The 23,670-nt window shown below is 34.0% G+C and overlaps 1 protein-coding gene across 2 annotated transcripts; it reads right to left on the bottom strand.

The window, feature by feature from the left end:
* Positions 1-8,789: 8,789 nt before the first annotated feature.
* LOC104893818 (mitochondrial uncoupling protein 1) lies at positions 8,790-23,259 on the bottom strand. 2 transcript variants are annotated; one of them, XM_010679957.4, is made up of 9 exons: positions 22,919-23,255; positions 22,281-22,490; positions 22,116-22,194; positions 21,825-21,958; positions 21,631-21,729; positions 21,425-21,529; positions 10,951-11,025; positions 9,706-9,792; positions 8,790-9,273 (listed from the first exon to the last, which is right to left on the bottom strand). In XM_010679957.4, exons 1-9 carry the CDS (start codon positions 23,000-23,002, stop codon positions 9,238-9,240), a joined length of 909 nt encoding a protein of 302 aa, XP_010678259.1. In that variant the 5' UTR covers positions 23,003-23,255; the 3' UTR covers positions 8,790-9,237. The 2 variants fall into 2 exon arrangements, with proteins under 2 accessions (XP_010678259.1, XP_048500518.1); XM_048644561.2 differs by lacking the exon at positions 9,706-9,792 and having other exon boundaries at positions 22,919-23,259.
* Positions 23,260-23,670: the final 411 nt, after the last annotated feature.

Here is a 23,670-nt window from a genome sequence, read left to right on the forward strand (position 1 = left end):
TGATCATGGAACAACTTGGTGAAATGACCACATCTCTCCAAATGATGAACTCTCGATTGATGAAGTTGGAGGGTGATGTGCTCAAGCTTGATCATACCATTGCCGGAAATCATAAGGAGGTGATGACTAAGCTAGATGATGTGGTGGAAGAAGTTATCGAGCAACCTTCCTCTCCTAAACCTTAAACTCTATTTTTAGTTTAGCTTTTTGGGAAGATAACTTCTTTTTTTTTTTTGCCTTTCTTTCTTAAGCATGCTACAATGGAACTATGTTAATTTTATAATTCTATGTTTGATCTTTTTGCATGTGTGCGTCTCTTGAATGGCTAATATTCTTGGATTGCGGTTTTGAGAGTTGAATGCTTTATTTACTTATATTAACCAAATTGTTTCTCACAAGTTTGGTGGTGTGATGTGTTTTAGTAGATAATTTCATCTTTTTAAATCGTGGACTAATGTTTTTGAAGATGCCAAAGGGGGAAAGAGAAAGGCAATCAGAGTAAATTTTTTTAGTCATGGTTTATGTTCTCATGTTTCTTTACAAAAATAAAATAACGAGTCTATAATAATTAATTTAACTTAGTTGCATACTTCGTTAAAAGAGTTTTATATGACTTATGTGTATTACATATTATTATATTATATGCCTTTTGTTGCCATCTTCAAAAAGGGGGAAATTGTTGACCCTTGAGTTTTGAAGATGACTTAACCACAAAAAACATAGTGTATTTTATTTATGTTGTTCCTAGGTAATTCATTCTAGAGCAAAGACAATACTTGATTGAAGATTAAAACGGAGAATTAATCAAAGATCGAAGTGAAGATGTTCGAGTGATGAAGTATCAAGCATGGAATGAAGATTAGAATACATTAGGGTGTATTTATTATCTTCATGTTAAGGTTGAGTGAAAGCTCAATTAAGTTTGTGGTGAATTCTCAAAGGAACTTGGTTCTGTTCCCATGACAGGAACAGACCTGGCACTGTTAGGAACAAGGTTAGGGAACAAGATTTAAAACTGGTTTAGGAACACCTAAATAACTCAAAAGTAGTGCGCATAACTCTAGGTGTGCGCCTAATATGCTAGTTAGAGTTTTTAGGGTTGTTTTACTTAAGATCCACTATTTTAGGGAAATTGGTATAAGTTTGTTAGGAAAAGTTTTTGAAATGATTTTCGGATTTTATTTAGAAAAATATCTAACCGTTATCTTTTATATTTCGTTTAAAAGATTTTGTTTTCAAAATAAAATATCTTTCCGTTTTTTAAAAAAGATTTTCGTTTGAAATATAAAACTGATTTTCGTTTTAATCAAGTTATTTTTAAAAGATATTTTCCTAAAATCTAGCTGAAGTAAATATTTATTTATACCCTAAAAATATGGTTACACACCTAAAACTACTGCTATACGTTTTGTAGTTAGTGGAGTAAATGGTTTGTTCAATTATCTCTCAAGTTTTAATTAATTTAAATAAGTTTAATTATTCCTCAAGTTTGTAAAACCACGTAATAATTATGCTTCTCTTTTTAGTTAAGTAGTGGTTAGTGGGTTAATTACTTATCAAGGAATATTTAATTTAAATTGCCTAATTAATTAAAGTCATGGAGATCATGGGATAGTGGATTAATTAGTGGATAAAAATTGTCTTGTCTTAATTGTCTATAAATAGGCGCCTAAATAAACAAATTGTGTCTGACTTAGCTAATTTGTCTTAGTTGTCTAAAAGAGTCAGTGCCTTTCCTAAGAGAATTCATACTTACATTAATCGAGTTTATTACTCTTCCATTGTTTACAAAGTGTATTTTTGAGAAAAGGGTTTGAGTGAACTCTTGTAAGTGTGAGAAGCTTTGAGTGAAGCAAGAGAAAGAAGAAAGGAACTTTAGTGAAGTTTGAGAGGAACGACTGTTGTGGGAACTGTCGTTGGGAACTTGAGTTAGTGACTTAAGTTGTGAATCGAGAGAAAAGTAATAGGTTTGTAAACTGAGTTGTTTTGGCCTATTATAGTGGAAAGTTGTGTTAAAATCCCTTGTGGTCGAGGTTGTTTCTTCCTACTAGGCCTAGGAAGTTTTTCCTCGCTAAATCTCTCGTGTTTCCATTGTTTGTTCCCAAGTTTACTTTTAATTCCGCAAAAAGTATAGCTTATTCTCTCACTATAATTCACCCCCCTCTTATGTGCTCATATTATACAACATCATCATTTGTAGGGAATCCAACTACAAGTTTATTGCCAAAATCCTTTCTTAGTATTTCCTATTCACACTACATTAGAAAATATAATTATTTAATGTTCTTTCCTAGATACATTGCTCAATTCTTTAATTCTTGTAACATCCTTGTTACACCATAATTCAAAGGATACAGATCTAATATTTTTCATGCTTATGATATGATAGAATTACGCATTTGAATAACAACGCAATCCAATTCACAAGTCATACAATCAAGAAATACATATTGATATCCAATCCATTTCATGCTACCAAACAATCTCAGCAATCACAATCATACAATCGTTCCCTATCATGATTCTAGGTTCCAATGAAATAACTCATAACCTAACATGATATGAGCATATGCAACTGAACTGGTACGCGTACAAACCTTGTAATAACGAAGAATCTTCGCTGACTATTTAAACGCTCCGCTTATGAAATTGGGACCTAATCGAATAAGGAAATATTTCAGTGCTACGTCATTAAAATTATTAACATAGAACAATGTGACTAACTATATAAGACTTAATATCTTTGAATATAAAATAACTACTCTTGTTGTTCATTAATTTTCTTTTTCTTCTTAACTCTATTGAAACTAACATCTTTTAAGAACCAATAACAATGTGTAGAGCTGATTTTGGTTAGCTTATATTATATTACCTTTACAAACTTCACTTAGACCATTATATCCAAGTACTACCAAAAGTCAGATTTGAATAACAAGGTTATTATAACATTATAACTATAACTAATAATCTGATTTCTTTTACTAACTTTATACCTTACTTATACTTACAAAACTTAATCAGATTTACAACTCCAATCAACTTACCACTTAATAAATTTACAACTTACTCTAATTACAACTTAATTAAATTACAACTTGATACTATAAAAAATAAAATCAGATTTACAATATTAAGTAATAATAGAGAAAATTATATTATAATCATATTACTATTTTATTATACCACTCAGTCTCACCGGCGACGGAATTTCAGCAGCGATTCAACCGCTCGAGCCTCGCGCGCGACATTTCGCACGCCACACACCCACACACGGTCGCGACGCTTCGCAGCCACACACCCACACACGGTAGCCTCGCCTAGAGTCTCGCGCACCCTCTCTTCGCCCAGCAGCAGCGACGATTCATTGCACAGCGCGCGACTTCGCACCACCTCTCGCGCAACTCGCACCGACTCGCCCAACACTCGAACAACAACACCCTCGCTAGCACACCACACAACCGCATGCTCGACGCACACTTTTGTTCGCACAAAACTCGTCGCACAAACCTTGTCGCATACTCTCGCTCGACCTCACACAACTCCACCCTCAACTTCGTGTCGCACAACCCCTCTTGCACACTCACACACACAATATGACCTTGTCGAAGGCGACGAGATTCAGGGGAAAAAGTGACGAGGGAGAAGGAGAGTTGAGAGAGAATTTGAGGGAGAAAAGAAAATGGCTGAGGCTTAGGGTTTGCTGATTTTTTTTTCTTATTTTTTTTCCTTTCCTATTTATAGGGTGGCAAACCTAATTCTAGTAGGATTTGTTCCCAAATCAACTTCCTGTTTCTTATTTTATTTATTTCGAAAATTAAATAAAATAAAACCATAATATAATTAGGTATACTAAACGGGCTGCTTAATTAAGTTATAATTTTAGGTTTACCCAAACTGTATTATTTTTGTAAATAATATTAAAATACTTTCGATTATACTCTTTATATTTTCTTATTTATAAAGAATAACTCCCAAAAATACATAGTATTACAGGTGGGGGTGGTGGGGTGAAAGAATGTTTGTGTGTGGAAGATCATGGAGTAGTTAGGGGAAAGATTAGGTAGTTTAATTGTTTTATATTAGAGTATGTAATCAATACTTATTTTATAAGGTAAGGGTATTTAAGTAATTTCACCCTCCTAAACTTACTAAAAAAGGAAAGAAAAAGTGTTGTAAATATTTTGAAACATCCTGAAATAGAAAGTGTTACAAATATTATGATACGAAGGAAGTAACTTTAATCGTACATTAATATATTTTTGTAAATTATAAGTAGTTATCATGTATATTTTAGAGTTATACATTGAGAGAAAATTAACGTTTCAGATCGATATATTTGCTTTTATATATTGTTAATTAAAAGATAAGATTATACTTAATGTATGAATGATACAAAATCAATTTGTTTAAGTTATCAGAAAGTCAATCATTATCAAGAAGGTGTATTAACAAAAATAGATAGTTTGAATTTTAATGTTGGACATTACATTTTACATAATTGCAAGTTTGCAACCTTGAAGAAAAGAAAAGAATTTGAAAAGAGGAGATCATCAAGAAAAGTATAAGAGAAATTTATACTAATATATTAAAAGGAGTTCGTCAACAAATTAATAACAAACACCTTAACATCTTAATCATATATTAGATTTGTTCTTTACTCCAAGTAAATTATATATAACTTGAAATAAATATATGTAACAAACTAATTTGAAATAAATATAAGCTCAAACATAGAAGTATTTATAAAGTAAAAACTCGGGGCATCTCCCGAGCTACATACTAGCAGTACTTTTAAAAAGTGAACAAAAAACATTGCAGCTAGTAATGAGGTGTCAAAACTCCCTATAGAGGAGTCGAACCTAGGCCTTGCTGATTTTTCAGCGCTAAAAATTAACACACGACAATTTACCACTAGAGCAAAACGCAAGATTGTTACTTAGCACGTGCAAAATATATATAAATTAAACTGAATTGCTTGTTCAAAAGAGAAAATAATTTTCTATATTTTTGATGGAACACGTGCCACCCACGACCCAAGGTAGATCCACCCTAAAATAGGATACACATGGTTAAGAGTGCACAAAATCAGTTAACGAACAAGTAAATTTAATTATCTTTCCCTCCCCTCAAAACCCCCAATGAAACTCACTCGAACTTTAATGAGATCTTTGGTGAGTGGTAACAATAAGGCCTATTCAACTACACATATTTTATTAATTGTAATAAAGTCTTAAGTGGTTAATAAAGTCTCATACATTTCATCCACACATATTTTTCTTTATCATAGACGATGTGTAGGGCTGGCAAAGGTGATCCAACTCGACAACTCAATCCGAACCTAACTCGAAGTAAGCAAGTTAGAATAAAGATCTTTAACCTATTTAAGTAAATGGGTTGTCACGATTGACCTATTTAATTAAACAGGTTAGGTTCAAGTTGACATTTCTAACTTGAAAATAACGTTCTTCGACCTTATTAACTTATATAGATAATTCTTGAAAAAAAATTGATAAGTTTAAAATTTGGTTAAAAAAAAGTAAAATATCATTAAAATAGATCCTAATTATTATAGACAACTCTAAACATACATATTTTAAATAGTGAACTTCCTTATTTAACTTTTTAAGAAAATAATTACTTTTCAATATAATAATAATAATAATAATGATTAAATGGATTAAACAATTTATGTATGTAATCCTCCATAATTTTAAAAGATTTTATAAATACATTTTAGTATATATATATATATATATATATATATATATATATATATATATATATATATATATTATTATATATATAAACATAATCTAGTTTCAAAATGATTTGAATATTTAAAAAGGTTGACTATTTTTAAAAGTCAAATAAAATTATTTTGAGGATTTAAGAAAGTTAAGAATATTTTAATTAAGCATGCTTTGATCAAAGTTTTAAATACTAATTTATATTGGAAAAAGAAGTCTAATGGACTTGAGGAAACTAAAATCCTAAAAGGATAAGGAAAAGGAGTCATATTGATGATTAAAGTTCTAAATTATTTATCTTATTCATCATCAATTTTCATTAAGCCTTATCTCTTTTTCCTAAGTCCAAAAAGGAAGCCTTCTTATAAATATCCTAACACCCAATTATTTTACCCCACACAAGAATTATTTTCTCTCTCCTCTCACTCAAATCACACGCCATTCTTCTCTCTCTTCCACGGCTTTCTCTCTCTTTCTCTCTCTTTCTCTCTTTCAAGTTCTTTCTTTCTTCTTGTTCAAGTAACGTTTCTTCTTCAACAAGAAACGTCATTAAGCTTTCAAAATCACCAAGGAATTACCGCCGATGCTTCTTCAACAAGAAACGTCATTAAGCTTTCAAAATCACCAAGGAATTACCGCCGATGCTGCTGCCGTGGTCCTTCCTTTTCGGCGCCTTCTTGATTCCTCCTCTTGTTGGTTGTTTTTTTTCTTCTTCCTCAAGATTCTATTAAAGACTATGTTTTTATGCTTTCTTTTAATGTTAATCATGATTATTGGTTTTAATTTACTGTTTTAATAAGTAATTTTGATTCATATATATTTTATTTTATAAGAATTAAAATTTAGATTTGTTTATTATGGTTAGATTGTAGTTTTCATCATTAAAGCATGGATTTTTAGGGTTTTAAATACTAGAAAACCATAGTAGCATGTTAGATACTATGAGTTTGATTTAGATTATGATTTTAAACATGTTTTCATATGTTTAAAGAAGGTTTTATGATTTTAAAAGTTGCTGGAATTTCAGAAAGGATTTTATTTATGGAGTTTTAAGAATTTTAATTACTAGTATGGTAGTACTATGCTAGAAATTAAAAGTACTTGGAGTTTTGATAGTAAAATCGGCTTTTGAATATATTTAAAGGGGATTTTTAATATTTTAGAGTTGCTGTATTTTTATTTAAGAGTTTGATTTTAGTTTATATTGATTTCTAGGTGAAGAATATTCTGTAGGAGACTTTTAAGGAGTTAAAAGTGGCCTGTCGACTAGTTTACACAAGGTACATACATACTTGTGTGCTATATGATTAGTATCATGATTTGAGGAGATAGAAATTTTAGTATCATGTATAGGAACTTGTTAAGTTCATATGTGATTTCTGGTATTATTAATTGTTACATGTTTTATGCCCGTGTGTGCAAGCATGTGATTTTGAGATTTATTATGAGTAAAAATTTTCATGTTTGTATGGAATAATTGATGCAAGCATGTGGAAGAGGAATTTATTTATTAAATAGCATGAGGAATTTATTTATTAATTCGCATGAGGAATTAATATTTGTTATAGGAATTGAATCATGTTATTCATATGTTTCCTTATATTATTATTCTCACTATCTTATGAGGACTGTGAGCCTTATTTGGTAAGTTGATAAATTATACCTTTGTAAAGATAAGTTGGATTGTTGGCTAGGTTAAACAAATATGATGGATTGAATTAAAGGAAAATAATCTTGGGTTGTAAGTTGTGATCACTTATTAAATCCTAAGATAAAAGAAGTTCAATTGTGATTACTGGATTATTATTTCTGTGTTGCTTGTATGTATGTCATAACAAGTAATAATTGGACTTGTGCACGTCTAGAGTTGGACATTGGGAGTTGGGGTTATGGTGAGCATGTCATGGCTTTTTTTGGGAGATGGATTGATCACCATCCCTACTATTATTTTAAAAGGTTCCTCGATATCGTAGTTCATTCTGGCATACGTGGTAGGCTGGTAGCTCCCGTATTTTGTCTTCTTAATGAAGGCATTGTTGGTGGGACAACTCAGGTCCAATAACTATTCCATTTGAATAATTAAATGGTTTTTTAGAGTTAGTTCAGTAAAAATTATCCGCATAAATTTATATGATTATATTATTATTTATCACTGCATGTTGTTTATTAGTATCATGTAAGGAATGCTTATATTTTAGTATGTAGTACCCACCTTTGGTGTTTACGTACTTTGTTTGTGATTGTGATCATGGCTTTACCTTATTGATCATGTGATGATCCATTTTGGTGAGCAAATTCAGTATAGCATTGACATTACAGGTTCTCAGATGTACATCATTGGGAATCTGGAATGGAGAGAATGTGTAACTAGTTTATTTTATTTTTCTGCATTTATAAGAACATAAGTTATTAAATTTGTTTGAGTAGACTCATTTAGAGTGTTTGGTTGTTTTAAATACTTATTTATATATTTATAATAAAGTTAAAGATTAGTGATATGTTTTTAGTTGCAAAATTCTAAATAAGCCGATACGTTATCACACGGGCGATAATACTTGGGTAATTCTCTAAATCGTCTATTATAAATGTATTTTTGAAAAGAGAGAATTATCGGGGTATTACAATGTAGATAACCTGTTTATTAAATAAATCGGGTCAGGATTGAGTTTTTCAACCTATTTTTATATAAATAAGTTAGGTTTGGATTAAGAGATTCTTTACCTATATATTATTAACCCGAACACAAATCCGATCTGATTACAAGCCTAGTCATGTGGGATTGTGCTTGTAAAATAAAGATGATAGTTCAGCCTGCCATGAAATATTCAATAGTTGGGAGACTCCTCGTCGCAGGATAACCATAAGTGGGACTGTCTTATCGATATTTCCATGTAGTAACCAATTATACCGAAATGTAAAGATATAATATACTTCAAAACTTGCGCAAACTTTACAGGACATGAATTTGAATTTCATGTACTGCGTTAGAGTCTTCACATTCGAGGTAATTCTTGGAAAAGACACTTTTACTTCAATAACACATTTCCAAACCAAATCCTGCTTTGCAGCAATGGCGACAGGTACATTTTCAATTATAATCGAACGATTATGGGTAATTTCACTTGGTTTGCCCAAGATCAAATATCCATAATATGGGGTACACCAACTAACCCAGTTTACAGAAATATCAATATTGTTTACATAGTTATAATATGAAGCAAAAGTGATTTGCTAGAACTCAAAATAATGGATTCAGTAGCTAGGCAAGATGAAGAAGAAACATTATGAAGTAATAAGATCCTACTTGTGACTGTCTTTACAATTTATAAGCTCTTCATCTGCGTATAGTTCATTACTACTTCAGCCTTCAGATGTATGCCATGTGATATATTGCAGTTAAGTCATCTTTCAGACTGAGACAGCAAGGCCTTATTTCTCTTTAATAAGTTTTCAGGAGATTGCAAGTGAGAATGTTATCAAAATCCTTAACTCAAGATGACTCCAAATTTCGCACAACCTTCTTTGCCTACCAAAGAGGAAGACAAGTTCAGCATGAAAAAAGACAAAGTGCATTGATGAACTTAATTAAATGCGACAACCCCAAAGAACCCTAAGCTCTACTTTCTCCGTTTCACTTTCGATGCTATATAATGAAAGTGCAGAGTTTTAAGCAAGGTAGAGAAAGAACGTGGAGACCCACCACTTTTTAAATAAGATAACATTTGTTAAGAAATCAGTACGGGGTATTTAAAAGATTAAAGTGGCGAACCAACAATTTTTGAAGGGTAATAAGTTCTCCTAAAACCTCTCTCCACCCCGTCTCCTACAGAATTCTATTTTAAACACCACGAAGAGCGACAGGTATTATCAGGCGACCCTTCACCTTTTCGTGCCGTGTTGAAGGGGAAAGTCTGATCTACTAGTTAAAGCCTATAAGAAAAGTAGTTGAAACTCAAACCTGTTCCAAAGTCAAGAACATAATGACATTCCATGACCCAAGACGTCCAAAATTTGGGATAAATCCCTTGTAAAATGCAAGAGGACCCTGCAATACAAAGAAATATTATTTTGACTAAATAAATATATTTGGCACTAATCAAACGTCCCTTGTTAAGTAACACTTCAGGACACATAAAAAGATTTGAAAAGCCAGGGAAGAATTGAACAGCAATCTAATTAACTTAACAAAAGAAAACAAGTTACCATGTAACACAAACATTTTACTCAAATTAGGTTTTGAATAGACTTAGGCTATGTTTAGTTCACCTTTGTTTGCTTATTTCAAATCTAATCTAATCAGATCAGATCAGATCAGATCAGAAAAGAAAAAATAAGTTCAGATCAATTCAGATCCTGCTTATATTTAAAAATCATTATTACTATTAAATATCTTTCATTACATATTAGTAACATTGAGACGAATCAAACAAGACCCCACATGACTATATTTTTTCTTATATATTGAGAAAAATCTAAAAGATAAGATCTTGTAAATTAGATCAGTTCAAATCAGATCAGATCAAATCAGATTAGAAAAAATAAGTTCAGATCAGATCAGATAAGTTCAAATCAGAAAATTTCAGGTGAACTAAACATAGCCTTAATTAACTCTCAACTTTCCTTGGTGATGCTCTTAATAGATCAGATAGTGAAATTCTTTTATTTTTATTTTAAATTATTTAGGAAAATTTGTCACAAAAAACATTTTATATAGAACTTTTGTGGGAAACCACATTTAAAGAAAAGGGCACCAAACCACCTTTTATATAGGACTTTTGTGGTAACCACCTTTTAAATAAAAAGTTGGCACCAAGCCACCTTTTATCAACTTTTTATTGTCTGAAAAGCCACCCCCTTGCCGAGTCTCTCAAATTAACCAAGAACTTTCGGCATTGAACTCAGCGTTAACTAAAACCCCATTTTCTCCACCCCCATTTCGAAAATTCCTATTTTGAGGATAATGCTCTACCAACTCTCAGATTTCTTGAGTGAGAAAAAGCGAAACATATAGAGCGAAAACGGGGGTAAACAGGGGAGAAATGGGACGAAAAATAAAAGGGGTTTCTAGTTAGGTCCAAAATGTACTCTATTAAAGTAATTTCACACGATTTCCATATGATATCATTGGGGTCATCATTTTGAAGAAAGATTGAAAGCAAAAGAAAGCTTGGAAGAAGCAAATAAGTATGAAGTATGAACGTACATCATTCTTTAAGGTCTTGATAAAACAATCCAGCGTACTCTTGTATGTAGAATCTCCCATCATTCTGGATTTAACCTGCAGTAGTATGTCAAGCATTAAATCCAATTTCAAGCAAGTTGTAACAGCATGTGGAGTAGGAAGCAAGCCTTTATTCAATACTTAATTAAAAACATTATTATCATAAACAAACAAACCATACTCCTCAAAAAAAAGAATGTACCTTTAATCATGAGGAAGATACTAAAACTAATCATAACTTTTAAAAACCAAGAAAATGTTCCTCAAAAGATTCTTGTCCTAACAGTGAACTGGGAATGAATAAATAAATATATATAAACATACATTTATACAAACATACATACATGCACACATACATAAGCATATGTACACAAATACACATGCACACACACACGCATATATAGAAAAGAGAGAGAGAGAGAGAGCTCACAAAATTTGAACTAAAAAGACAAACAACGTGAGTTAAAGCTGAGATAAATGGGTTAATGTTGAGAGTTAAGCATATGTGTTAAAACATAAACACGATTAATTTACTCCGTCACGTGATTGAGCTTTCAAATATGTACATGACACTCTAACTTGTTTAATTTATACTTCCTCCATTTTTTTATTAAGTGATTGACTTCCCTTATCTAGAAATGTCACAATAAGTGAATAATATCTCTAAATGGCAAAATAACTTCATTTTCTTTACAAAATTGCCATTACCTAATTTCACAAACCAACTTCATTCATTACCTCCTATCAACCTAACCCCTCATCAATTAAATCAATGACCTTCATATCACAATGCCATAGGAACATAGATTGCACCCCTTTCAAAGCCTCATATGACAGAGACCCTCCCAACATGGGACACCACTTTCCTGCCTAAATGAATTACTCTCTGTAAAGGAGCTCATACTCGATGACCTAAGGGTCAATTACTTCAAGCACAACAGTACATGAAACAGCAAGCTGATGATGATATGGTTTATCTAAGGTTGCAACCATACACACAAAAATCCTTGGCGGGCAACATCAATGAGATGTTCTCGCTAAGGTACTATGGTCCTTTTGAAGTCTTGATACAATCGGGATTCACCCAATCTTTCATATTTCACAACTCAAAAAAGCCATTGGGGATAGCCCTTATTTGTCCAACATCCCTCCTCAATCGAGTGAAGGAAGAGCCTAAACAGAATAACTCGTGGAAGTGCTCATCGAGTAGAAATGGCTCCCTATATTTGAAGCCATTATGGAAGACCTCACTACCATCAATCAAAGGTTTCCATCCTTCCACCTTGATGACAAGGTGGCTCTTAGGGGCCACGTATTGAAGGGAATCCACCTACTGTCCCACGCAACCCATCCTAGTCACCTATCGTAGGAGAAAAAGAGGTCCACGGGGGATCAATCCAACAAAAGAGAAAGGAGGACACGTGTGAGCTAGGTGGAGGTCAGCACCTCACATGACAAACTAGTTACAAAATATCAAGGATTTGGTACAAAGAATATTTCAGAGAATGTGCACGGAATAGAGAGGGGATTTGGTACAAAGAATATTTCAGAGAATGTGCACGAAATAGAGAGGGTTATGACAGCTAGATAATCTTAGGAATGAAGCAAGAGGAGTAGCATATATCACGAGAGAAGGGAGCTGAATTATTTACTGTATTTCTTTTCTTCGGAGAGACCTAATCCTCTCGAATTGGTTAGGAGTTGTATTGAGGAAGATTACACTGATTTTCTTTTAATACAATTTATCTATTCCTTAGTGACTAAAATTATTCTCTCTTAATTTTTGTTGTATGCTTGATTTGTGTGAGACTTAAGCTGATTCTCTAAAGAATGTTAGCGATCGATAGTTTTATCAAGTAAGCGATCAAATTACCCTTTCTTTGTTAAATGCGGTCCTCAACTTTCTCTCTCTAAGTTTCTTAAGAACTATAAGTCACTTAATAAAAAAATGCACGAAGTATTTAAGATTTTAGCACAAGGAGTTTTAAATGACTAAACTTATAAATGGCTTGACACAAGTTAAACACTAGAAAAGTGGTCTAGTGCTGAGAAATTCTCCATATTTCTAATTAGATAAAAGTTAAATAACGCAAAACGGCTAACACATTTAATTCAACAGGTTCGGATAGTTTGAAGCAAGCTAACCTATAATTATATTACTAAAGGGGTTAGGTTATTGTGAAGAGCTCATCAACTTGTTTATTACTTTATTTATAACACAAATAAGAACCCAACACGACATGAAACAACCTGATATCTACTTCCTCTGTTTTTTTAGAGGCTAGACTTCTTGTTTTCAAGCAGTTCAATGCACTACTTTGAGCCTTAATATCTTCAGTTATATATAATTAAATATTATTAATATGTAATATTTAGAAACTACACATTTTGACAAATCTAACAAAATCCCACTTGATTATTGATCCATGTGAGAGATAGTCATTTTCTATAAATCCTAGTTGTGTTAGGATTTGTGTTATCTTTAGTAGGAATAGAACTCTTAAAATCCTAATCCTAGTAGGATTAGAACTCCTAGTTCTGTCAGGAGTCTTAATGTTTTAGTTTGGTTATAATTCTAGTTGAGTTAGAAATCCAAAACCTAGTTGAATTAGGATTCTAATTGGAGTAGAGTTATAATAGTAATAGGAGTCTAGTTAGGAGGAGCCAAGTTGAGCTTGTTCTACTTGGATCAGGAGTTGTTATTTCTTTGTTATCTTGATTTTAGTTCCCTAGCCTTAGTAGGACTAGGGTTTGCTTTCTCTTGCTTTGTCCTACACACCTATATAAGGCTTTTATATACATTAATAAAATCAGATTTGTTTGAGTTAAAGAAAGTGCATATTTGCATAAGTTAGAGCGCAAGCTAACACTAGGATTCCAAGTAGCAAACCTAAAACAAACAACCGAGACTTGTTTGTCCATGCTCTTAACCGCGACTTAAGAGTAATATCCCTGAGTTTCGTAGTTTGTTCGTCCATAAATCATGAAACCACAAAAAGAGTTTGAAACAGCCACAATAAATCACATCAGGTGGTATCAGAGCAAGGCGACTGTAACGGCACGTGAGAGCGCGTGCGTGATCCAACTCGTGTTTTTTTGGGCTCGTTGGGAAGCTAACATAAAGGCCTACACGTGTCAAAATTTCAGCTCATTCCGATTCGTAACGAAGTCACAGCAAGCACAAGCGTTTGACGAAAAATTCTGTCTTTTGGCCGAGGATGGTGAGTGAATGTTTAAAGAAGTTAGAGGACGATATGGGTCTCCTGGGGAATAAGATTGTGCAGTTGAATGCTACCCTAGATTTAGTGGTTGATGCTATTAAGGAGATGCAAACGAAACTATTGGAGTTAAGAAACAAAACTGGTGAACGTTCCTACAACTCCTATGATCGACCACCACACAAGGAAGAGGAGATCAAACTAAGTGAACTTCCGGAATTTGATGGTACTTTGGAGCTTAATGCTTACTTGGATTGGGAAAGGCGTATGGAGCGAATCTTTGATCATAAAAAGCTTAGTGATGAGAAGAGTTTTTCTTATGTTACTCTTAAATTTACAAAGTACACTTCTTTTTGGTTTAAGAATATGCAAGTGAGGTGAGAAAGAGAAGGGAAGGAGGCCATCTCTACGTGGATTGATTTGAAGCTTAAACTAAAGAAACGCTTTGTTCCACGTAATTAAAAGCAAGATTTGTTCTTAAAGTTTAATTCTTTGCAACAAATTCAATTAACCGTGGCACAATATGTACAAGAGTTTGAGAGGCTTTCAATGGCTTGCGATTGTAAGGATGAAGATGAGCAAAAGAGTGCCAAGTTTCTAATTCGACTCAATACCCCTGTTGCAAATCTCGTGGAATTCCAAGTTTATCATTCTTTTGACGAGCTATGCTCATTAGCAAGCAAGGTCGAGCGCCAACAAAAGGAGGCTAAGTGTAAGAGCTTTCGATCTTCGATTGTTACTAAATCTGAAGCTACATGTTCTTCACCAAAGTTGGATAATTTAGATAAAAGTAAGACTATAGATACGTCGGTGGTGGGGGATTCTAAAGCAAAGCAAGGACCTTTGACTTTGGGGCAGGTGATAATGAAGGGAAAGCAGTGTTTTAAATGCCAAGGACATGGGAACATAGCTCGACAATGTCCAAATATGGTTCTTGTTTCGTTGGAGGAGGATCCAAATGGAGCAGCAAGAGGAGGAAACGAGGGTGTTGGCTGCTAACAAGGCTTCTAATGCTTTTGAGGAGATGGAGGCTAACTTGTTTAGTACTAATTTGGTGCACCCGGAAGAGGAGAGGAAAGAGAGGAGAAGCATGATCCTTAGGCGTGCCTTGGTGGCGCAATCAATCGAGGATGACAGGCATGAGTAACGTGAGAATTCATTTCAATCACGATGCTTGATCAATGGTAAGACTACTTATGTTGTTGCTCAAACTATTGTGAGTTTATTCAAAATACCTATGGAAATACATCCTAAACCTTATAAGTTGAGTTGGTTGAATGATGATGGTGGTGTATGGGTGAATAAGTGTGCATTAGTAGGCTTAGGGTGGGAACTTACATGGATCAATTATGGTTTGATGTTGTGCCTATGAGTGCTTGTGATTTATTACTTGGACGTCCATGCCAATCAGATCCCCAAGTCATACATCATGGTCGAGATAATGTGTACTCGTGGTGAAAGATGAGGTGCGTTTTGGTCTCAAACCTTTACCTCCTAAATGTAAGTTAGTGCCTAGGGCGGCTGAAGTTGCGTAAAAATCGGATGAGTGTGTTGGCTATGTGTGCGTGAGTTCATGTAGGGGAGAGGAGCTAGATGCCGCAAGCAACAAGAAGGACCGAAGAGCTAAGATGCTACACCTTCGTCAAGATCTGCATCTAGGTGAAGGAGATTACGTTTAGTTATCACTTAGTGCTCAAAAGTTGCATCTAGATCACAAGAATGATGAACCTATGGATGAGGGGCCGTTCAAGATCGTGAAGAAGATTGGCTATGCAACGTACAAAGTTCTGTTAGGCAAGGGGCTGTGCGCACCACTAAGGAGTGTTGATGTAGTGTTGCGTTTAGAAGACCCTAGAGGACAAAGATTGTTTTCAAGAGGGAGAGGATGATCCATGTGAGAGATGATCATTTTCTACAAATCCTAGTTGTGTTAGGATTTGTGTTGTCTTCCTAATTCTAGTACGAATAAGACTCTTAAAATCCTAATCTTAGTAGGATTAGAACTCCTAGTTTCGTTATGAGTCTTAATGTTTTAGTTTGGTTGTAATTTAGTTGAGTTAGAAATCCAAATCCTAGTTAGATTAGGATTCTAATTGGAGTATAGTTATAATAGTAATAGGAGTCTAGTTAGTAAGCGCCAAGTTGAACAAGTTCAACTTGGATTATGAGTTGTCATTTCTTTGTTATCTTGTTTTGAGTTTCCTAGCCTTAGTAGGACTAGGTTTTGCTTTGTCTTGCTTCGTTTTACACGCCTATATAAGGCTTTTATATTCATTAATAAAATCAGATTTGTTTGAGTTAAAGAAAGTGCATATTTGCATAAGTTGAGAGCAAACTAACACTAGGTTTCCGAGTAGTAAACCTAAAACAAACAACCGAGACTTGTTTGTCCATGCTCTTAACCGCGACTTAAGAGTAATATCCCTTAGTTTCATAGTTAGTTCGTCCATAAATCAGAAAACCACAAAAATCACATAAATTATATTTTTCCTTATACATAAGGAAGGACAAATCGGATAAGCTAAGTTCGTGCATAGTAATTATTATTGAAGCGTAAAACCAAAATAATACTAAGTATATATGAGGTGATTTTACATTTTAGGCCATTTTCTATAATGACCCTCACATTTGCACATCTATCTCAATTAATCCTCAGCTAAGAAATCATCATCAAACTTAATAATTTTCAGACAACCTGAAGAGTCCTATATAAGTACCCTCTACAACTCACATATTCTCTAGAAATTCCATCTACGTATTAGAGTTTTTTCATATTTAACTTTATTATAGACATTTTAATTTTGTAATACAAGGTAATACAAATGAAAATTTCAAAAGCAAACATTGGGTGCAGCCAATAGTTATATACTATGTTACGTGAACGCGTCTAGGAGTGTCGAGTATGGGTAAGGATCCGAGTGTTTGGTACGACACTTCTAAAAAATCAGGACACGGGGACTTTGTCCGAAATTTGGACACGGGTACGGGAAATTAATATCTTATAATATAAAATTTAATAATAAATCCAATAATTTAAATCAACATAATAAAGGGAAATAAAAAGAAAGTACAAAAGTACCTTCACAACAAAAAAAAAGAGAAAAGAAGAAAAAGGGAGAGAGACGGGAGAATAAAAAAGTAAAAAATTGAAACTTGTTTTTTGAGTCCCCCCACGTGACTATACACCCCTTTTTTCTTTTACAAAACTGCCCAGCCAACCATGAAGCCAGAAGCCGAAAACAAAAGACAACTGAGAGTAGCCACCATGCAGCCACCGGAAGCTTCTCACGACACCACGAAACCACCATGAATCTACTCGCCTCTCAATGACGACTTAAAGTCCTAAGTATTTGTCCTCTTCAATCTACATATAGTGCTTCAATTTTCAGATGTAAAGTTACAAACCCTAGATCTAAGTAGCCTAAATATGACGTTTTTCAAGAGTTTTCTTCTTCTCTTCTCTTCTCTTCTTATCATTCGAATTCTAGGGTCTGAGAATCTAGGGTTGCCCGTGTCCGAGTGATACTTGCCGGATCTGAAACAGATTTTGTACCGGTGTCGGTGTCGTACTGTCGTACCGACACCAGTATTTGGCAAAATTTGCGAGTTCGGGTAACAGAGGTTATATATGACTATTTACCTCTGCGACGATAATTTCCAAAATCGTTACATAATTACATTGTACAAGTTGGGAGTTACATGAAATACGGATGCACGTGAGGTTTATTCCATAATATGGATTAAAACATAGGGTTACCTCATATAATTTCCTTATATAAGCACAAAGTACTTAAATATCTCAACTTCAAGTCTACATCTAGTGTATGTTAGGTGGCAAGAGTCGTTCGGGTCGGGTATAGGTTGGATCACCTCCGGTCGGGTCTATTTCATGTATTCTTGTTTTCGAGTGGGCTCGAATCCGAGTCCACACAATTAGGTCGCTTTTGGTTCGGGTCTGTTTTAGGTCATGTCAATATTTAAATGAATATATAATTAAAAAAGTATAATAATAACAAAATTAAAATATTTTAAATCAGTACTTACATATACTAGATATGAGATAATATTAAACTCAATAAAAAGTATCAAAATAACGAAAGAAATAGATTTGGTTCACTTTATAGTGTGAATCATAGTTAACGATATAGTATAGGTTCATCTGGATTTGGATTGGGTCATTACCAATCTGGTCAATTTCTGATTCGTCGATCTTCTCAAGTTTCTTATCCCGTTGAAGGTCTTTTTCTCTATCTATTTCTAGTTACAGCAGGTCATTTTGGGTCTCAAGTCAACTTTAGGTTGCTTTTTTCGAGTCTTGGGTCGGGTTGTTCACGTTCGGTTGTTGAGGTTGGGTCATTCGAGTAGGGTAAGTTTTGCCAAGTCTCACTTCTCATTCCCTTAGGCTTGCCAATGAACCAGCCTTCAGTATCAAATAAGTGGTCCGCCTAGGGCCAATACCTAACTTCCCTAATTACATATATGTACACACACACACTCATGCACACTAGGTAATATTCGGGTAATGCTCAGGTTTCAAAGTAGTGTGCGAAAAAATATGTGCATTAACGAACTAATTACCAATGGTATCATTCATTAAGATAGTTAACCAAATATCAGTAAATTCCTTTGTTCTTTAAACTGGTTACGTTTTCCGTTTTAGTATGTTCCTTTAAGTTATTCTTCACCCATTTTTGGCAATGTTTCATCATTATTTTACTCCAACTCCCATTCATCTCATCTTTCCCTGTACTTTTTATCAATAAAGATGTCACTATCTACTTTTCCTTACTTTATCCACACAACACTACCTCTCTCCTCCACTTATCTTTACTTTTTCTTTACTTCACCTCACACAACACTACTTCTCTCCTCTTGGAAACAATGATTGTAATTAACTTAAAGGTATGAACAGTTTTAACATAAAGAAAAGTAATTTCCCTTTCTTTTATTTTTGTATAAACCAAACCAGCTCTAAAGGGCTTTTGTTAAATTCCACATTCAAAGCAAACACAAAAAGAATGAGTTCCCTTTATATAAATAGTCATGTCATGCTACCATACAAGGGCAAGAATGATTAAAACACAAACCTTGTTATTGAATTTAATTGTGATACATATGGGATATGATCATTTTCTATGAGTCCTAGTTCTGTTAGGACATCTATGTGGTATCCTAGTTCTTTTAGGAGACTATGTAGTTTAATTAATTTTAATTACTTTCATTTAAGTATTTAAGTGATAAAGGAATTCTATTATACTTAGGAGTCTAATTCCTTATCATTGAGTCTTAATAATTATTAGGATTAGGCGTGTGATTAGGTTATTTATCTTTTATCTTTAAGTTTTACTAGTCCTAGTAGGTTTAGGAAAGTATTATAGTATATATAGGCTATTTGGCCATCTTAAATAAAGAGTGAAGTTTAGAAATTAAAGTGTTAAGCTTGGGCTTGCATAGAACTGAGAGTTCAAATACACAAACCGCGACTTTGTGTGATCTTGGAGCCGAGACTCACAAGAGAACCTCTTAAACTGCGATTTAAGAGCCTATCCCTTTTATTCTTATTGTTGTTCGTCCATAAAATCATAAAAACACAAAAATAGTTCGAACCGCCAACAAAAATCACATCGAATTGTGCTTTCAATTACTTTCGGCCATTAAGTTAATTTTCAGGAGTGTTAATTAATTAAATGTTTAATCTACTTAATTCCATGAGTGGTTTGAGTGAGATTAAGATTCTTAGTGAGTGTTCACGAGTGTTCATTTATCAAGAAATCTTGTTTTGTTCTTATTTTCGGTTCATTGGTTGTTCTTATCAAGTGGACGTTTTCTCTTGAGTGTTTAGCTACTCTAGCTACGCATTCATATCAGGGTTTTCGTGCCTTCTTAATCCAATTACTTATCTGTTACCCTAAAAGTTCCTCGTACTTCCGTTATTTTCATGTTATCTAATACACTATATTGGAGCATGTAGTTAGCCTGACAGGCACGTGTCCCACAGTAATATTATATTAATGTAAGACCCTCATAAGTAACACCCACTCTATCCAAGTTTTTCATGCCATAAATGTTACCTTTTCCGGGCTTGGGGGACTTATATATTTGTTTTTATCAGATAGGCTTAGTTTGGGGTAAGTCTAAAGTCTATTTTTGTTAAAGATATGATACTGGCACAAGCATTTTGGCACTCCAATCAACTGAACCACATGCTAATTCATTTGGTAGTATTAGTAAGTCATCAGACCTTATAAAGACTGACATCAGTCAGTATTATAAAGGTCATGAAGATCATGAGAGCTAAGCATCTCTACTGCTCCTTGGTAATGATGAGGTTGCACACCAAAGCAGTCATGGGAGAACTTGTATCCCCGTCTTTATATCCTCCCCAAAATTTTAAGAAACAGATTTACACGGAATGGTTTCTACAAATCTAAACAATGAATGACACGTTTCTTCGGTCAAAATACCTACAGTAAGCAAACATATACAGTGATTGACATAATCTTTACATTGTACAGGAGAGCAGCTCTGTCACTACTAGTTTCTAAAGTATAAGCTATCCGAATCTGTCAGCTTTTTTTCCCAACACGAGAATCACTTTCCAGGGAAAAAAAGAAAAGAAAAGAAAGGCCCCTCTAACTTTCTACCTCACACCTCAGCCCACATCAACATTGTTTGAACCTTGTAAAGCTATAGAGCTACATGTGTTCTTGGTGACTTAACTTTTACTCAAAACTTCAGATAATTGTGGAAATCACAAACATTTCAAGTTCTTTCCCAGTTAAAAAGTTAGTCATAAGTTCATATTACTATTAGCCCCTTAAGTTCTCTATTTGCCTCTTGTGGGAAGACCTGTGGATGCTTACGTAAATGTCATGTAATCCTTAAAAACAATAGAACTTGCACAAACTCCTGATTCTCCTCTTGCAAACCAAAACAAGGTAAAGTCAACACTTCTACTTCTACAACCGATTTTAATTTTTGAGCCAGTTCAGATTTATTTTAACACATTTGACCTTATAGTTCAATGTTCAAATGCAATAACCACTAGCAACTGCAAATATTCATAAATTTGCCTATTCTTATTATCTTTATCAACATATACCTTAATTAGGCAAGCATTTCACCATTCAGACATCCATTCCTAATTTAGTAGATTGGATTATATCTATCGACATCGACAGACAAGACATCAAAAAGGATCAAAAGATCGGGATTGTGCTGACAAATATAGTACTAACCACATCAACAGGTGAGCCAATGCAGACAGCAAAGAATCCCGCTCCAAGACCAGCTAACATATGGGTGACAACATTGTCTGTGAATCCAGGTATCCTTAAAATGGACTGCAATGAAAGAAAAGAAAGTAAGAGACATTACAAATATGTCATAAAGATGTAAAATTCATATTTACAGAAACAATTAGCGAAAGAAAAATATATTTCACCTGCTTCACTTGATCATAACTAGCCAGTTCAGCAGCATTTATAATAGCATTGCGTGCTACGTTTGGCCCAAGGCCAGTCCATAAGGCCTTAAGTCCTTCCTGAAAGTCCACAGGATTAACCATTCAGGAATGATGGATTAGGTATTGATCTAAGCAAACTACATGTTCTTATCTAGCTCCAAATAGGCATTCACCTGCTTGACTATAGTTGAATAGGCATTTAATGCTCCAGAATAGCGCCTAGGCACACCAGCAGGCAATTTCCCCTCAGCTTGAAGCCGAACTTTTACAAGATCAGTTGGATTAGCAATTGCGATTCCAACGGCGCCTGCAATAGAATTAAACATCTTACCATCAATCTATTATTAAACACACAAATACATACAGCAAGACTCTTTCTTCAAGGTCTTCTTAACCGTCCAACAAATGACAACTTCAGTATTTTACCCCTGTATAAAGCTAAAAATTTAAGAATAATTGCTCACCAGTTGTAAGTGCAGCAAGTATTTTCTTGGACAAGGGAACGTCACCAACATGGTCTTTACCCACATAGAATGTCTTAACCTGTTGACATCACATCACTACAGTATTATTCATTTCCTGATGTAACACATATTATAGGTCAATCAGGACCAAAATATGAAACTCACAGGTTCATACAACCCTATTCGTAGACCACCAAACAAGCATTGACGATGCAATCCTGGAACAATTCCTTTCCAGAGTGATGCTATCCCTTCTTCTCTGCCAATGGTGGCCACTGTACCTAACATACCTCGATATTGTGGTATTGCATCTCCAACCACTTTTTTCTGAAGCTGTAGCCTGACTTTGGCAGTGTCTAAGGGGATTGTACAAATCTGCATTACCCACAATGTTTAAGTATAACATTAAACAAGTAAACATTTCAACAAATGTTTGGTAAACAAATGTTGAATGCAATGCCTTAAGCATCCTTCATAATTTCCACTCACTCATCGTAGAACAAAGTTCCTACATAAAATTTCTTCAGCATAAGGTCACATTAAACGGACAAAATGTCTCAATCAAATATTGAACGGCAGCACTTGTAGTTTCGACACCATTCACAATCAGTCATATAATTAGATTTAGATGCTGTTGGTCTCAGTAATTTTTTTAATTTTTACCATGACATAACTAGAGATATTAATAGTGTAAAAACTTGAAATGGTTGCATTTAAATGGGATTGGAGGAAGAAATAAAGAGTAATTTGGGCAGATCAGCTAAAAAAAGTCCGAAAATAAAGCAGTGTTAAAAGTTAATTACCTCAGCAAAGCAAGCAGCAAAAGCACTGCTAGCTAAAGTTCCAGGAAAGGAGATGTTAGACTTTGGATCGGGCGATGGAGACATCAAGGCAGGGTCGAAGGGATTATAATGGAGAGAGACAGAGACAGAGATAGCAGAGAAAAGTAAAGTAAAATGAAAGAGGTGGTAATGTGGTATACTAGGGTTCAAATATTCCGATAGAGGAAAAGGAGTTAGTCTGGTTTGATTTGGAGAGAGAATCCATTTTTAAGTTCATTTTCCAAGGGATGGATGAGTGCAACACGAAGGCACTCGCTCACGCTTTGCTGTATCAGCTCAGCAGCAATGCGGATCCACGTTAGCAAGTAAATGGAAATTCATTCGTTGTTGCATGTTGAAAGTCTTCCGTCGAATAGCCGGATAGGACCGTTTTTTCCGGCTGAATTTTTATTATTCAATATTCATGGCCTACTATTTTGTTGGTATTGCCTAGTATTCTTTCAGGAATTTTATATGGTAATTCTATCATATTTTTTTTAGTTTGCTCATTTTCTAAATTATTCTCAGTATGAAATAAAATATAATTATGTAGAATTTTCTTTAATTTATCTTAGTGTGTATTTTATTACTAATATTTAATCATTACAATATTTACTAATGTGACTTTGATTGAACTTTGAATGGTCTTACACAAGGATTGAGTAACAACTAATTTTGAGCGAGAGGCTTTTGTAATAGATTCCTAAATTTTTCTCTCTAAATTTTTGTACTGA

This window comes from Beta vulgaris, chromosome 5 (assembly GCF_026745355.1).
Source record: "Beta vulgaris subsp. vulgaris cultivar EL10 chromosome 5, EL10.2, whole genome shotgun sequence".
Lineage (NCBI taxonomy): Eukaryota > Viridiplantae > Streptophyta > Magnoliopsida > Caryophyllales > Amaranthaceae > Beta > Beta vulgaris.

Excerpts from the sequence above, each read along its gene's own strand:
- LOC104893818 (XM_010679957.4), bottom strand. The coding sequence starts at position 23,002 with ATGTCTCCATCGCCCGATCCAAAGTCTAACATCTCCTTTCCTGGAACT. Across the intron at positions 21,530-21,630 it reads GTTATGATCAAGTGAAGCAG|TCCATTTTAAGGATACCTGG; the intron begins GTGAAATATATT and ends CTTTCATTGCAG. Across the intron at positions 11,026-21,424 it reads TTGGCTCACCTGTTGATGTG|GTTAAATCCAGAATGATGGG; the intron begins GTTAGTACTATA and ends ATACTACTGCAG.